At 29.9% G+C, this 18,456-nt stretch overlaps 4 protein-coding genes across 4 annotated transcripts; 3 read left to right on the plus strand and 1 right to left on the minus strand.

The window, feature by feature from the left end:
• Positions 1 to 1,142: 1,142 nt before the first annotated feature.
• LOC119600717 (ADP,ATP carrier protein 2-like) lies at positions 1,143 to 2,426 on the plus strand. The gene is made up of 3 exons (XM_037951173.1): positions 1,143 to 1,544; positions 1,615 to 1,742; positions 1,806 to 2,426. Exons 1-3 carry the CDS (start codon positions 1,245 to 1,247, stop codon positions 2,284 to 2,286), a joined length of 909 nt encoding a protein of 302 aa, XP_037807101.1. The 5' UTR covers positions 1,143 to 1,244; the 3' UTR covers positions 2,287 to 2,426.
• A 339-nt stretch (positions 2,427 to 2,765) lies between these two features.
• LOC119600724 (26S proteasome regulatory subunit 8) lies at positions 2,766 to 4,385 on the plus strand. The gene is made up of 3 exons (XM_037951189.1): positions 2,766 to 2,939; positions 2,999 to 3,140; positions 3,196 to 4,385. Exons 1-3 carry the CDS (start codon positions 2,922 to 2,924, stop codon positions 4,248 to 4,250), a joined length of 1,215 nt encoding a protein of 404 aa, XP_037807117.1. The 5' UTR covers positions 2,766 to 2,921; the 3' UTR covers positions 4,251 to 4,385.
• Positions 4,386 to 6,861: 2,476 nt separating this feature from the next.
• On the minus strand, positions 6,862 to 8,259 carry LOC119600725. Its single transcript, XM_037951190.1, has one exon. It carries the CDS (start codon positions 7,830 to 7,832, stop codon positions 7,236 to 7,238), a length of 597 nt encoding a protein of 198 aa, XP_037807118.1. The 5' UTR covers positions 7,833 to 8,259; the 3' UTR covers positions 6,862 to 7,235.
• Positions 8,260 to 11,370: 3,111 nt separating this feature from the next.
• LOC119600729 (NECAP-like protein CG9132) lies at positions 11,371 to 15,887 on the plus strand. The gene is made up of 5 exons (XM_037951199.1): positions 11,371 to 11,592; positions 13,154 to 13,359; positions 13,434 to 13,624; positions 13,763 to 13,962; positions 15,758 to 15,887. Exons 1-5 carry the CDS (start codon positions 11,510 to 11,512, stop codon positions 15,816 to 15,818), a joined length of 741 nt encoding a protein of 246 aa, XP_037807127.1. The 5' UTR covers positions 11,371 to 11,509; the 3' UTR covers positions 15,819 to 15,887.
• The last annotated feature ends 2,569 nt before the right edge of the window (positions 15,888 to 18,456 follow it).

Below are 18,456 nucleotides of genomic sequence, written 5' to 3' on the forward strand. Positions count from 1 at the left end.
CACCAAACAGTCTTCTTCGACTATTTTGGAGAACCAAAAACTGATCAGTTATTTGCTAAACAACTACGCTATACGTTATAGACCAGTCTATAGACTATAGGCTGGACTATAGACTAGACTATAGACTAGATTATATACTAGACTATAAACTAGACTTAAGACTACACTATAGACTAGACTATAGACTAGACTATAGACTAGACTATAGACTAGACTATAGACTAGACTATAGACTAGACTATAGACTAGACTAGACTATATACTAGACTATAGACTAGACTATAGACTAGACTATAGACTAGACTATAGACTAGACTATAGACTAGACTATAGACTAGACTATAGACTAGACTATAGACTAGACTATAGACTACACTATAGACTAGACTATAGACTAGACTATAGACTAGACTATAGACTAGACTATAGACTAGACTATAGACTAGACTATAGACTAGACTATAGACTAGACTATAGACTAGACTATAGACTAGACTATAGACTAGATTATAGACTAGATTATAGACTAGATTATAGACTAGACTATAGACTAGACTATAGACTAAACTATAGTCTAGACTAGACTATAGACTAGACTATAGACTAGACTATAGACTAGGCAATAGACTAGACTATAGACTAGACTATAGACTAGACTATAGACTAGACTATAGACTAGACTATAGACTAGACTATAGACTAGACTATAGACTAGACTATAGACTAGACTATAGACTGGACTATAGACTAGACTATAGACTAGACTATAGACTAGACTATAGACTAGACTATAGACTAGACTATAGACTAGACTATAGACTAGACTATAGACTAGACTATAGACTAGACTATAGACTAGACTATAGACTAGACTATAGACTAGACTGTAGACTGGACTATAGATTAGACTATAGATTAGACTATAGACTAAACTATAGACTAGACTATAGACTAGACTATAGACTAGACTATAGACCAGACTATAGATTAGACTTTAGACTAGACCATAGACTAGACTATAGATTAGACTATAGACTAGACCATAGACTAGACCATAGTCTAGATGTCGAATGTGAAAAGAAATATACTACTTTTATTCTGAAAAATTCCGAAGACTGTATTGCAATGAATTCATAATTATTAATTGAAAATTTGAAAATATTTTTTTTTGATATAAATTTTCTGACGACAATTTAATTTTTTTAGAAATCTTCATTGTATTGTGAAACCTTAAACATATCATCATGGGTAAGGATTTAACGGATCCGATGTCTTTCCTTAAAGACTTTATGGCGGGTGGTATATCAGCTGCTGTAGCTAAAACAGCGGTAGCGCCCATAGAACGTGTTAAACTATTGCTGCAAGTGCAACATGTATCGACGCAAATTAGTGAGGCACAACGTTATAAAGGTATAATCGATTGTTTTGTGCGGTTGCCCAAGGAACAGGGTTTCCTATCGTATTGGCGTGGAAATTTGGCAAATGTTATACGTTACTTTCCAACGCAAGCATTAAATTTTGCATTTAAAGATAAATATAAACAGGTGGATCTAGATTCTTTATTTTAAATGGAATTATGAGCCTATGTGTTAATTAAATTTCATTAATCTTCAGATATTTTTGGGTGGCATTGACAAACATGAACAATTTTGGCGTTATTTCATGGGCAATTTGGCTTCTGGTGGCGCTGCTGGAGCAACTTCTCTATGTTTTGTTTATCCCTTGGATTTTGGGCGTACGCGGTAAGTTTTTTTACGCAAGAAGATTAAAAAGATACTTAATAAAATTGTTTTATATTACAATAGCCTAGCAGCCGATGTTGGCAAGGGTGCGGGTGAACGTCAATTCAAGGGTTTGGGTGATTGCATTGTAAAAATTTTCAAAAGTGATGGAGCAACGGGTTTATATCGAGGTTTCGGTGTTTCCGTGCAGGGCATTATCATATATCGTGCTACATATTTTGGTTTCTACGATACCTGTCGTGATTTTCTACCCAATCCCAAGAATACTCCCTTCTACATAAGTTGGGCCATTGCGCAAGTGGTGACAACTATAGCTGGCATAACATCGTATCCTTTTGATACGGTACGTCGCCGTATGATGATGCAGTCGGGTCTGTCAAAAGAGAAAATGATCTACAAGAATACAGCTCATTGTTGGGCCACAATTTTAAAAACCGAAGGTATGAAGGCATTCTTTAAAGGTGCCTTTTCAAATATATTGCGTGGCACTGGTGGGGCGTTGGTGTTAGCTTTCTATGATGAGATTCAAAAGTATATAAATTAAAGTTTAAGGAGGGAAAATATTGCATTTTCTTCTTTTGTCCTAACAAAATAAATTTAATGAACATTTTTAGGTTATGTTATCTGTTGAAATTTGATTATAAATTTATGGAAATGTTAGTTTTAATTTAATAATAAATAAAAATCAAATTAAAGGATAATTCCCGCAATCGTCAGTTTTGCATGTTTTATTTAGAAATGCCAACAATTAATCAGAAAAACTTCAAAAATACATTAAAATTTGATTACAGGAGGGAATTACATTAAAACCTGTAAAACCGTCGATTACTGAAACATTCATAATAATTAAAAAATTTATATTTTCATTTAATTTTTATTTAAAAATCAATTTTATTTATTTTACCTCAATGTTAGCAGTCATATAAACATTTAAATTTAACGTGCATTTAATAACATCTCCGTCATATTTTCTTTATGCTAGACATATACAAAAGCTGTGAGCTATGTAATAACAAATACAGTTGTTACTACTACAATATACAACCGTGTGTGTTGACTTTGCAAAATTTTCTAAAAGAAGTGTCATTGTGTTTTAACAAAAGTTACAGGAAAAATCAAACGATTAAAAAAATTAAACAAAATAAAACTTAAACTAAATTAATAAAATAATATCCAACAATGACCGTCACCAATCGGGTAAGTCTAAATTAGCAATTTTTTTTAATTAAATTCACCTAAAAATATATAAATTGTAGATGGACATTGATGCCGCCTGCAAGGGTGAGGGTTTTCGTTCATATTACATACAAAAAATCGAAGAACTGCAATTGATTGTAGCTGAAAAATCGCAAAATTTAAGACGTCTGCAGGCCCAGCGTAATGAACTTAATGCTAAAGGTATAACTCCTCCATTGCTTATAAAAATGTATTAAAATGTTATTTTCTCTTGCAGTTCGCATGCTGCGCGAGGAGTTGCAACTGCTGCAGGAACAGGGCAGTTATGTCGGTGAGGTAGTCAAGCCCATGGATAAGAAAAAGGTTTTGGTCAAGGTGCATCCCGAAGGTAAATTTGTTGTAGACATTGATAAAAACATTGACATCAATGATGTTACTCCCAATTGTCGTGTTGCTTTGCGTAACGAAAGTTATACCCTGCATAAGATTCTACCTAATAAAGTTGATCCATTGGTATCACTTATGATGGTGGAAAAAGTGCCCGATTCTACTTACGAAATGGTTGGTGGTTTGGATAAACAAATCAAAGAAATTAAGGAAGTTATTGAATTGCCTGTCAAACATCCTGAACTTTTCGATGCTTTGGGTATTGCCCAACCTAAGGGTGTTTTATTATATGGTCCTCCTGGTACTGGTAAAACTCTGCTGGCTCGTGCTGTTGCCCATCATACCGAGTGTACTTTTATACGTGTTTCCGGCTCGGAATTGGTACAGAAATTCATTGGTGAAGGTTCCCGTATGGTACGTGAATTGTTCGTAATGGCCCGTGAGCATGCACCCTCTATTATCTTTATGGATGAAATCGATTCTATTGGCTCTTCACGTATCGAGTCTGGTTCGGGTGGTGATTCAGAAGTACAACGTACCATGTTGGAGCTGTTGAATCAGTTGGATGGTTTTGAGGCTACCAAAAATATTAAAGTCATTATGGCCACAAATCGTATTGATATTTTGGATCCCGCTCTTTTGCGTCCCGGCCGTATTGATCGTAAAATTGAATTCCCACCACCAAATGAGGAGGCTCGTTTGGATATTCTTAAAATTCACTCACGTAAAATGAACCTGACTCGTGGCATTAATCTGCGTAAAATTGCCGAACTGATGCCTGGCGCTTCAGGTGCTGAGGTAAAGGGTGTGTGCACCGAAGCCGGTATGTACGCTTTGCGTGAGAGACGTGTTCACGTTACTCAGGAAGATTTCGAAATGGCTGTTGCTAAAGTTATGCAAAAGGATTCCGAAAAGAATATGTCTATTAAGAAATTGTGGAAATAAAGAGTTTTTTGTGTGTAATTCTTTTGTAGGCTTTGTAAGATTTTTTTATTTCTTTTTATAATTTCTCATTGATGAGGTACTTTAATTAAACTGCGATTACCGATCGTGTAATATAAATAAATATTATATAAATTATACATTTACTATAAAATTTTTTAGGTATATTTTTTTCAGCGGTTGCCTATAGACTAGACTATAGACTAGACTAAAGACTAGACTATAGACTAGACCAAAGACTAGACTATAGACTAGACCAAAGACTAGACTATAGACTAGACCAAAGACTAGACTAGACTAGACTAAAGACTAGACTATAGACTAGACTATAGACTAGACTATAGACTAGACTATAGACTAGACTATAGACTAGACTAGACTATAGACTAGACTATAGACTAGACTATAGACTAGACTATAGACTAGACTATAGACTAACTATAGACTAGACTATAGACTAGACTAATAGACTATGACTAGAATAGACTAGACTATAGGACTAGACTATAGACTAGACTATAGACTAGACTATAGACTCGACTATAGACTAGACGTATAGACTAGACTAGAGACTAGACTATAGACCTAGGACTATAGACTAGACTATAGACTAGCTAGACTCGACTAGACTAGACTAGACTAGGACTATAGACTAGACTCTAGACTAGACTATAGACTAGACCTATAGACTAGACTATAGACTAGACTATATGACTAGACTATAGACTAGACTATAGACTAGACTATAGAATAGACTAGACTATAGACTAGAACTATAGACTAGACTATAGACTAGACTATAGACTAGACTATAGACTAGACTAGACTAGACTATAGACTAGGACTATAGGACCTAGGACTTATAGACTAGACTATAGACTAGACTATAGACTAGACTATAGACTTAGACTATAGACTAGACTATAGAACTATGGACTAAGAATAGACTAAGACTAGACTTATAGACTAGACTATAGACTAGACTATAGACTAGACTATAGACTAGACTATAGACTAGACTATAGACTAGACTATAGACTAGACTATAGACTAGACTATAGACTAGACTATAGACTAGACTATAGACTAGACTATAGACTAGACTATAGACTAGACTATAGACTAGACTATAGACTAGACTATAGACTAGACTATAGACTAGACTATAGACTAGACTATAGACTAGACTATAGACTAGACTATAGACTAGACTATAGACTAGACTATAGACTAGACTATAGACTAGACTATAGACTAGACTATAGACTAGACTATAGACTAGACTATAGACTATAGACTAGACTATAGACTAGACTAGACTATAGACTAGACTAGACTATAGACTATAGACTAGACTATAGACTAGACTATAGACTAGACTATAGACTAGACTATAGACTAGACTATAGACTAGACTATAGACTAGACTATAGACTAGACTATAGACTAGACTATAGACTAGACTATAGACTAGACTATAGACTAGACTATAGACTAGACTATAGACTAGACTATAGACTAGACTAGAGACTAGATTATAGACTAGACTATAGACTAGACTATAGACTAGACTATAGACTAGACTATTGACTAGACTATAGACTAGACTATAGACTAGACTATAGACTAGACTATAGACTAGACTATAGACTAGACTATAGACTAGACTATAGACTAGACTATAGACTAGACTATAGACTAGACTATAGACTAGACTATAGACTAGACTATAGACTAGACTAGACTAGACTATAGACTAGACTATAGACTAGACTATAGACTAGACTAGACTAGACTATAGACTAGACTATAGACTAGACTATAGACTAGACTATAGACTAGACTATAGACTAGACTATAGACTAGACTATAGACTAGACTATAGACTAGACTATAGACTAGACTATAGACTAGACTATAGACTAGACTATAGACTAGACTATAGACTAGACTATAGACTAGACTATAGACTAGACTATAGACTAGACTATAGACTAGACTATAGACTAGACTATAGACTAGACTAGATAGACTATAGACTAGACTATAGACTAGACTATAGATTAGACTATAGACTAGACTATAGACTAGACTAGACTATAGACTAGACTATAGACTAGACTATAGACTAGACTATAGATTAGACTATAGACTAGACTATAGATTAGACTATAGACTAGACTATAGACTAGACTATATTTCTCCAAAATCTCGATATTTCGTCAAAATCTCGATATATCGCCAAAATCTCGATATTTCACCAAAATATCGACTTCATCAAATTCTCGATATATAAAAAAAATTGGATATTTCATCAAAATTTAAATTTTTACCAAAATCTGTATATTTCACCAAAATCTCGATATTTCGCTAAATACTCGATTTCCAAATAATCTTAATTTTCTACCAAAATATCGAGTTTTTACTTTTTTTTATTTTTCATATTTTCTTTAACAAAAAATAGAAAAAAAGGATATTTTTAACCAAAGTATCGATCATACATAAAATCCATTTTCCATTCAGACTAAATCCGATCTTACAGAAATCGAACTTTCACCAAAAATGAATTATTTATGTAATTAAACGGCAATTTTAATAGAAATCAGTGGATAATCCCATTCTTGCGCAATATTTAAAGATTTTAGTTTAGATTTTGATGAAAAATATGCAGTATTTTTATTATGTAAATATATATAAATATAAAAAATATATTTTGTTTCCTTATTTTCCTGTTTTAAAGTCCTCCTTTAAAATTGTTACATCTAAATATTTATAAAATTATTATAAATTATCTTAAATTGTTTATTACATACTATATGTGATTTCATTCTTAAGTTTAACTTAATGAAAAAAAAACATGACTAGATTTTTCTTTTATAAACTAAAATTACTTTTTTTTATGTTTCACAGAAACATTTCTAAAACAATGACTAGACGTTTTGGAAAAAACACTGGGCAACGTAAACATTTGCACATTTCCTTATTTCCTCATAGATGAACTACACGATCGGGCTGTGAACGTCCCACTAAAGCATCACGTAGACGTGTATAGAGTAAACTATCCGAGGGTACCCCTTCTCTTTGCAGAAACAACATTGTCTCTTGAGCACACATAGCGAAACCTAAAGCTTCAGCTTCTTGTTCCGACATTTGATTATTCTGACGATTATCGAGATCCTGATGATCGTTAAGATAATAGTAGTCTTCTTCATGAGCTTCAACATCATGTTCGAATGCTTCCAATTCATTTTGTAATTCCAACATTTTCAATTGTATGGCCTGGAGTAAATGGCGATTTTGTTCGGTAACTAGAGGTAAGGGTGGTAAATTTAAATCCTCTGGTTCTGGCGGTGGTGTATCACAGCGTAGACGTTTACTTTGTGGTTGTCTAACAAAAGATTCTTCTTCATTTCTATTAGTTGGATTTTTGGATTCCACTTCTGATGTTCCATTAGAAGATGAGGAGGGGGATGTAGAAGAAGAGGATGTTGATGATGAGACTGATTCTTCCAATTCCACTTTATTATTAAGAGACGATTGATGTGTTTTATCCAATTTACGTTTCATTATTAATTTACCCGACATTTTCGCTTAGATATTCGTTTGAACAATGTTTATTTTGAAACGATCACTTGCTGATACTTGTTTTTACTTTGCTGCGCAACGTTGTGCACTAGAGCTCATCCGAAACCCGACTGACTGACAGTGCACATTATGTTCAGTTACAAAAACTCTATCTCTAATTTGAACCCTTAAACTTGCACTAACATTGAATAAAAAAACCCAATTCATAACATAAGGGTGACTGACAACTATCTCATCCCCTCATTATTCCCTGTACACATACTATTTTCATCGTTTAGATACCTTTCATTCAATAAAAACAGCTGAGACAGCTGTTCATATTCGCTATGGCCGTAGTTGTGTGTAGTATCTTCTTGTTTTTGTTTTGTTGTTTTTAGTGCTCTAGCTAGCTGGCTGTGGAGCAACGTTTATGCAGCAACAGTAGATCTGTAAATAAGTTAGTGGTTGGTTGCTGTTTTATAAGCAATATGTTCAATTCAGTTCAATTCATTCGCATTTTTTTCACTTTTCGTTTTCCTTTAAAAACAACCCTTGTTGATCGCAACAGCAGCATTTTCAGTTGTTGCCGGTTATCAAACGTTATGTATGACCGAGTGTAGTCGTGTGGTAGCAGCTGCAATACTTTACCAATAAATCCATGTATGTAGATATATTTATTTTCCCTTTGCCCTTTTTTCAACATAATCATCAACGCCACGCGACCAAATGCATATTATATAGATATGTATATATATGTATATGTATGTATGTACATATGTATGTGTATATGGATGTATATATTTATAAGCGACCCACCGAAGCTTTTTTAAATTTGAAAAGTGTACAGCTTTTAAAAAGTTCTCATTCTTATAAGATTTAGGAAACAATTGGGTGGGAATTTGCGTGGCTAAATACTATGGAGAGAATCGAAATGTTAGTTTTTACAAAAGAGCAGTTTTGGCACACTTCAGTTTGTTAGCCCACCTCATATGGTTGTAGAATAGTTCTATTTTGATATCTATTTTCTAGCCATTTAAATTTAAGGCTTTCTATTCTAGCGCAGTTACAGATATTGCGTTCTATTGTCTCGTAACTATTCGTCATTCTCATGTATCACAAATATTTGGTATAAGCTCTTATCTAGCAGTGATCTCTTATCCCCCCAAAGATTCTGAAACTTTTTCCTCATCCATTTTCTTATTATTACTATTTGGATTTAAAAATTAAAGATAAATGCATCTAGGCAAAACATCAGGGTATTCTACGTTCGAAGAAAATCCTCCCAACGTTCTTCAACGTATAGAAAGCTCGCGCTTTCGTTTTACCCCAAAGTGAGGTTATGTTTTGAACTGGTGGAAATCATAAAATAATCTCAATTTAACTTGATGGATAGAATTTAAACTTAAACTTATATTAGTGGAGACCAAAAAATACTTTTGATTGAACTTTGTTTGGAAATCTAATTTTCTATACGTAGCTATCTCTGGTTTGACGGAACTTAACAGTAGAGGTAGAGATCATTAAAGACTTCCTCAGCAATTGTATTACTGAGAACAGCGCGATCCGGTAATGGAGTTTCAGAAAGTACTGTTTTACAGTTACTAAATGATCTACTAACGACTTTTGGTTGGAGGCTAGAAAGTTGTCTTCAGATGAGGATCGGATCATACCTTTGTTTGTTATTGATAACCAACTTTGGCATCCAATTGAAGAGCCCGTTTCAAGTATATTGAGATCGATATCGAATACTTCAATTTATATTATTGTTGAAGATATCTAAGATTATGAATCGTCTATGCTGTGGCGTCGTACATGGACTAGATAGAAAAAATTGCAGTCGCTCGAATCCTTGCATCGATGAGGAGCTATTTTGCTGCTACAACAACAACAACAACCTATTTTCTTTTTCCATGAATAAACCATTCAGGTTTTCAGAACTACTACCTAGTTGTAAAAAGGGATTTAAAAAGAATGTATGTCTTTGACTTTATTATCCCAAAGATAGACCCTACATCAGCAAGACTTTATCAATAGTTTTTGCGAATTTATGGGAAAATGGTACATTTCTCAGGAAAATTTATATTGTGTTAAGCAAGGATTTTTACATAAGTATGTGAATGACCTCAATCATTTAAGGGTTAATATCAATTTATAAACGATGCTCTTCAAAATAATCCGATAAACATTTTTATAATTCAAAATTCAGAGATAAAGGAAAAAACTATTAAAATTCGGTTGAATTGAACAGCTATTTTTAAAAATACATACATATTCGGTGGAACTTTATAGATCCATCAAACATAAATAAACATTTTTATTGCTGTTAATGATCTTCGATTTTAATCGAGTTTGATGCAGATGAATACTTGTCTTTCCTTCCTCCCTATTATTTACTTACAGTATTTATTTTTTTTTTCTATTTTTTCCACCACTTCCTTTCCGTTTTGCAGATGTGTTATTTTCATATAACACACATATTTTATTTCAGTGAATATTAACTATAAAACGATTTTTACAATATAAATAAAATAAATTTTGAAGGGCATGTTATTTGATTTTCGTTTTTAATAAAAGGACGAAAGGATAATAAGGGTGGTAACATGTATGTATGTATGTTGAAATGTGCATGTTGTTTTGCAATTGTAGGTCAATCGTGTTTTCGTTCTGTCTACACTTCAGTAGCTACTGTTAAAGGTTATATTATTCATATTAGATTTTTAGTTATTTTTAAAAAGGTCCTAGGAGGGTTAGTAAAATGTAAATGGGTCATAGTAAACCGGTTATCGTATCTATAATATTTAAATTTTCTTAAAGGTGTGTTTTTAATCCATTAACTGACAAACCCTTCAGGATCGTTTCCCTTTTTTTTTGTTCTGTAATTTTTGAAGCTTGGAGAAGATGGATTTAATCTACTGTTACTGAATTGTAATGAGAACCAGGAGAATATATAGATATATCATCCCAACAACTAATATTTTTTGAAATTTTTTAACACATTTGAGTCATTTATAACTCTTCTGCATGATTAATATATACGTGCTCATTTTCTGATAAATGATACAATGGTTATAAAAGTGACTTTCAAGTTTCGAAAGAATTTTGAATTATAAACAAGATTATTAAAAGTACATAACAACAATAACAACAATCAATAAATTATTAAAAAATAGCTAAATTCCATATTGTGTAAAGTTTTTAATGATTTAAAATACTCATGGTTTGGCAACTTTTAAAAAGAAAACCGTTAATTTTTTTTTGAATCATTGTGTTTCTTTAAAACAACGTTATTATGAGCACCCTGTTATTATCTGTGATGACAAGTGCAAAAGTGTCAGCTGTAGAGCAACCAGTGATGATAACATTTTTTCTTGTAAAATTTACAAAACTATTTAAATGTTGTTTTTTTTTTTTATAAGCTTATAAGCGTTGTTTATTATAATATTTAATACTTTTTTTCTTAATTTTTATTTTAATTTATTTACTAGGTTAAAATTTAGAAAAATTAGCAAATCTTCCATTAGTAAAATCGCTAGAATTAAAAGTTGCTTGATTTGCTGGGAAAATAAATTGCCAACACTGAAAGCAGCGCAGTCTATAATTTTTTGGGAAAAAACAATCATAAAAAATTTCGTGAATAAGTTTTTTTTTGATATTTTGGGACGAAAGAAATAATAATTCGTTAATAAATTTTTGCAAAAATGGATTATGAAAGTGTTTTAATTGTTAAACCAGAAGTATTTATATATAAAATTCCACCCAGAGCCAATAATCGTGGTTACAGGTAAAAAAAAACTACTGGCAAGAATAAAGAAAATAAAATTGATTTGATATTTTAGTTAATTTCTCATTACACTACTTTTTTTTGTTATTTTCTTCTTAATTGCAAGTGAATGAAATGTTTTAAGAAAAAATTATATTAAAATTAAAAACAAAACAAATAAAAACGTCATGCTTTGTTGGCAAAATAAATACGCCCTCAATTTTTCACTTTCTATTGTTTAACAAAATAATAATTAAATATAAAAACACAATTTTGTTAATTTGTTTATAATATATTCGCTTATTTCCTGTATATAACAATGTTAATGTGTGTACATTGTAATTTTTTTATTATTAAAACAGCAGAATCTTCTTCCAATTGTGTGTTTGTTGTGTGTGCACTTTTTTTCGTTCTTTCTTTTATTTTTGTTATTCTTGCAAGGTTAAAAACATCTCAATAGGAATACCTACCAAGTAAGAAAGCAAAGTCGGTTAAGTCCAGTTTTGTGGTACCCTACAGGAATGGAAAGATTTTTGTAAAAATTATGCAGCTATTGCTTGAAAATTATTTGTGTTTATTTTTAAAGGTTTCAGATATTTTTGAATCTATATTGATTTCCGAAGATAAGGCGAATAGATCGAAGTAATAGATTCGTAACATTATCCTTAAAATTACTACCTGTTTTATTAATATGGACCAGATTGTTACATACATTAGGACAAAGAGATAATACCCTCCTAACTATAGTATGTTATAAAAATCCAATTGCAATTTCGTGCTGCCTGCTGCGTGTGTTTGTGTGCGATGAAAATTATGTTTCTTTTGTTATTTTTACAATTGAAGTTCAATTTTAATTGATTTTTTCTTCAAATAGTTGTTGGTTTTATCGATCCTACACGTTGTTTTAGTTTCATATTAATGTAATATTTATTTTGGTTCTAGTTGGTTTTCAAGGTTTAAAATTGAGATTTCGAATTATTATTCAAATGTTTAAGACATTTATAATAGGGACCGCTGAGAGTAAGTGACTGAAAACGTCATATGTGGACGAAGTTAGTGACTAATGCGATCGTATGAATGGTTACCTCGGAGGAACAAACTCCTTAATGCGCCAGACGCCCGCACTTGACGTATGGAAAAAGTTACCTTGTTAGCTATCTGACCAATCAGTGGTTAATCATACTGCTCCAGTGTGACATGTATCGCTGATTGATATCCAATAGAGAAATATTCAAAGCGTACAAAGTGCTGCCTTAGAACTGTTACGGGCTGCATGCCAATATCCTCAGAACATGTTAGGGAGGACCTTCGGGTGTACGAGGAGAACTTAAGCAGCTATATGCATAAGTGATCAAGAGACGCCATCAATTTATAGCAATTTTAAAAGCAAATTTTTCTCAAAATTGAAATGTCAACCAAAGTCCAGTTTTTGATCCCTGAACAAAATAACTAAAATCTGTAATTTATAGAAGATTTATAGAAGAAAGATGGGGAAACCTTTTATTTACATTTAATATTAACATCTAGTTCTAGGTTAAATCTATTAGTCTTTTCTATTAATTACTGAACACTTTTCTTACAGAGCCGCCGATTGGAATTTGGGAGAACCCACCTGGACCGGTCGTATGCGTTTGGTAGCCAAAGGTACACAATGTAATCTTAAATTAGAAGATAAAACAAGTGGTGCTTTATTTGCTAATTGTCCCATTGAAACATATCCTGGTGTTGCCATCGAAGCCGTATCAGATAGTTCACGTTATTTTGTTATACGAGTACAAGATGATAATGGTAAGAGAGAGAGATAAACTCTAAGCTATATTAATATCTGACAACTTTACTTTCTTCTATTTTTGATTTTAAAGGACGCTCGGCATTTTTGGGTTTAGGTTTCGGTGATCGTTCAGATTCATTTGATTTAAATGTTGCTTTACAGGATCATTTCAAATGGGTCAAAAATCAAGAACAAATTGAAAAGGAAAAAACCCAACCGAAACAAGAACTGGATTTAGGCTTCAAAGAGGGTGAAACTATTAAAATTAATATGAGAATAACGGTAATTTTGTGCATATACATACATTTCAGAAATAACGAATGATAAATATAATTTAGAAATAAGAATTTTCTTAGTTCCACTAACATGTTATGTGTTCTTTTTTTATTGATTTTTTTTTTCAATTTTATTTTTACTTAGAAAAAAGATGGTTCTGAAGGCACTGGCCGTACAAAATCTAAAGCTGGCTCTGGCATATTACCACCACCACCCGGAGGCATGGGTAAAATAGCACCACCACCATCAGCCGCTGGTTCAGTACGTCAAAGTCCCGGTACATCGCCTGCTCATAAGGCTCCTGGTAATGCGGCCACCGAATGGACAGATTATGCTTCAGCTGGGTAAGTTTTTCTTAAAAATTATTATTATTTATTTTATTAATTCCATAAAAGTTTCTTCTTCTAAACTCTAAAGAAAGTATAGAATAATTTGTCATCAGAAAACTTTCTCCGGAAGTATTTTTCTTTAGAAAATATTTCTCTGCAGAGAGATTTTTTTCTAGAAAGCAACATTAAACTTTCTCCAGAGTTGGTTTTCCATAGAAAACTTTCTCTAAATTACAATCCTTACCTAGAGAAGAGAAAATAAGGGCAATTAGTAAAGTTTTTCAAAATGTCCATTTTTTTCAAAATTATGTTTTTAAATTAATTTAAAAACTCAAAATTAGTTAAATTTCCGAAGTTTTAGTAAATTTGATAGTTTTAATAAAGTTTCCCTTAAAGGGAAATGTTTCCAACTAAGGTAAATTTCCAAAATTTGATCAAATTTTTGTGTATAACTTGAAGTTTTGTTGGAAAATTATTTAACATAAGAATGATTTTTCTTTATATAAAATTTCCTTTAAGGAAAAAATAATTTAAATAATAAAAATCTGTTTTAAAAAAAATTTCCCTCAGGGGGAAATTTTTCCAACTAAGGGAATTTTTTTTAATTTTATCAAATTTTTGTTTATAGCTTGAAGTTGTATTGGAAAAACATTTAACATAATAAAAATCTTGTTTATATAAAATTTCCCTTAAAGGGAAATTTTTTTAAAATTAGGGAAATTTATAAATTTTTGCAAATTATATATTTTTATTTACCATTATATTCCCTTAAAGGGAAATTTTTCCAACTAAGGCAAATTTCTTAAATTTTTTGTCAAATTTTTGTTTATAGCTTGAAGTGTTTAAAAACCATTTAACATAAGAAAAATCCCGTTTATATAAAATTTCCCTTAAAAGGAAATTTTTCAAAATGAGGGAAATTTAAAAAAAAATTCAAAATATTTATTTTTGTTTAAAATTATATTCGAAAATTAATTTAAATAATAAAAAACTTCTTTAAATAAAATTTCCCTTAAAGGGAAATTTTTCCAACTAAGGGAAAATTTTTAAATTTTATCAAATTTTTGTTTATGGCTTGAAGTTGTGTTGAAAAATCATTTAAGATAAAAAATCTCGTTTATATTAAATTTCCCTAAAAGGAAAATTTTTCAAAATAAGGGAAATTTAAAATAATTTTCAAAATATTTATTTTTGTTTAACATTATATTCGAAAATTAATTTAAATAATAAAAATCTCCTTTAAAAAAAAAAATTTATAAAATTTTTGTTTATAGCTTGAAGTTATGTAGGTAAATCATTAAAATTTAGAAAATCCTGTTTATATCAAAATTTCCCTTAAAAGGAAATTTTTTAATATGAGGGACATTTCTAAAACTTTGCACAATTTTTATTTTTCTTTAATATTAAGTTTGAAAATCAATTTAAATAATAAAAATCTTGGTTATATAAAATTTCCCTTTAAGGAAAATTTTTTTAAAATAAGGAAATTTCAAAAATTTTGCGAAATTCTTGTTTATAGCTCAAAGTTGTGTGGAAAATCATTTAAATTTAGTAAAATATTGTTTTTATAAAAATTTCCCTTAAAGGGAAATTTTTCAAATTATGAAAAATTTAAAAATTTTTGTTCAGAATTATGTTTGAAAATTAAGTTAAATAATAAAACCTCGTTTTTACAAAATTTCCTTTAAAGGGACATTTTTCCAAAATTTGGGAATTAATTTTTTTTTCTAAATTTAAGTTTTTGAATGCATATTCTATTCGAAAAAAAACTGTTTAAATAAAAATTTCCATTTTTTCATCTCCCTTTTAGATCTGCGCCTGGTCAAAATCCACAACAAAGTTCTGCAAATGCTAATTGGGTGCAATTCTAATTTTAAGCCTAAAGCTTGTCTAAGGTTTATTTAAAAATAAAAAAATAAACAAAAAATATATAAAACAAATAACAAAAACAAAAAATATTAAAATAAATTAAAACTTAATGAGGACACAATACGAATTATATAAAAAATTAATTACAATGTTTAAATAAAAAAAATATATACATATAAACAAACAAATAAACCAACAACAACAATTTAAGAAAATTATACATATTAATTATTATAAAATTAAAATGAAAAAATAAAAAAACAAACAACAAAAACAAATAAAATTCAATATAAGTTTGTTAGAGATTTTTTGCGTTCATTAAATTCAAAATCATAAAACAATATTCAAAAAACAACAACAGAAAATAAAATCAAATTATACTATAACTAGAAACTCTTCTTTTTTTGTTAAAATTTAAAGCTTAAATATTTAACAAAAACTTATTTAAAAAGAAAATGTTAAACTTTAATACACAGAAAACACACATTTTAAAATGTATAATTTTACATTGTTATCCTAGTTTGTTCTCTTAACTAAACTTGAACTATAAACAACAACAAAACTACTATTACAACAACAGTAAAACAAAACAAAATTGAAAACAAAAAACTGTTTATATTTATGTATAAAAAATTGTACTTATATTTTTAATACACTACATACAACACCATTAAACAAACAAAAACCCTGTGTCCTACATTTCCGCTACAATATTGTTTCCTTTCTACTGTTTAAAACTTTTCTTTAACTCTCTGTGTCTCTGTCTTTCTATAAAACAAGTAATGTTTTATTATTTTAAATTAAAATCTGCTAATAATCACCGTTATACTTTTTAGCTTAAATTTATAGTTAAACACAAACAAAAAACCACTAAAACTACTTCGTCGTACATACTACATAAAACATTTAATGTTTTTTCTTTATTTTAATTTGATCATAAAAAAAATCATTTTAATTATTTTAATTTAAAAATTAAGTTTTTTTATATTTCTTTTTTTTTTTAATTTGAACATTCCTTTTTTTTCTATTGAATTATTGCTAGAAAAACACAAATATTTTGTAATTAATCAGTTATTAATTGTGTGAATTTGAAATTTATTTGAATATTTGTAAACAAAAGAGAAAATGAAAAAATTAACGCAAACAAAAAAGTATTTTGTAAAATTTATTTTTTTTTTTAAATAATATTATTTTTCTTATTGAATTTTTTTTTTTTTAAATATTATAATTGAAAAATTTAATAAAATTAAATATATACATACATTTCTTTTTCTTTTGAGTACCATACTAATAGAGTGAAATGTTTTATTTTTGGATTGGAAAGAAAGTAAATTAATATCAACACTTTAGTCCAACTTGAAAACAATCAGTGCGGAAAACATATTCGACGGATAATGGAAGTAGCTGAAAAGTGAGTTGTGTTATTACATACTGCAAGTATTGATGGATAAGAATTGATGAATTAAACCAATTATTTATTGGTGGCAGCAATAAGTCGATTATTTGTTGTGGAGTAAAATTGTGCAAATCCCTTAGGGCTGTTACTGATGCAGAGATCTGAAACAACGTTTTATATCTGTAGCCATTAACCTATCTACCTATCTACTTATCTATCTATCTATCTATCTATCTATCTATCTATCTATCTATCTATCTATCTATCTATCTATCTATCTATCTATCTATCTATCTATCTATCTATCTATCTATCTATCTATCTATCTATCTATCTATCTATCTATCTATCTATCTATCTATCTATCTATCTATCTATCTATCTATCTATCTATCTATCTATCTATCTATCTATCTATCTATCTATCTATCTATCTATCTATCTATCTATCTATCTATCTATCTATCTATCTATCTATCTATCTATCTATCTATCTATCTATCTATCTATCTATCTATCTATCTATCTATCTATCTATCTATCTATCTATCTATCTATCTATCTATCTATCTATCTATCTATCTATCTATCTATCTATCTATCTATCTATCTATCTATCTATCTATCTATCTATCTATCTATCTATCTATCTATCTATCTATCTATCTATCTATCTATCTATCTATCTATCTATCTATCTATCTATCTATCTATCTATCTATCTATCTATCTATCTATCTATCTATCTATCTATCTATCTATCTATCTATCTATCTATCTATCTATCTATCTATCTATCTATCTATCTATCTATCTATCTATCTATCTATCTCTATCTATCTATCTATCTATCTATCTATCTATCTATCTATCTATCTATCTATCTATCTATCTATCTATCTATCTATCTATCTATCTATCTATCTATCTATCTATCTATCTATCTATCTATCTATCTATCTATCTATCTATCTATCTATCTATCTATCTATCTATCTATCTATCTATCTATCTATCTATCTATCTATCTATCTATCTATCTATCTATCTATCTATCTATCTATCTATCTATCTATCTATCTATCTATCTATCTATCTATCTATCTATCTATCTATCTATCTATCTATCTATCTATCTATCTATCTATCTATCTATCTATCTATCTATCTATCTATCTATCTATCTATCTATCTATCTATCTATCTATCTATCTATCTATCTATCTATCTATCTATCTATCTAT

Source organism: Lucilia sericata, unplaced genomic scaffold, assembly GCF_015586225.1.
Source record: "Lucilia sericata isolate MDLA Ls3-8-SP2 unplaced genomic scaffold, ASM1558622v1 Contig000119F_arrow, whole genome shotgun sequence".
Lineage (NCBI taxonomy): Eukaryota > Metazoa > Arthropoda > Insecta > Diptera > Calliphoridae > Lucilia > Lucilia sericata.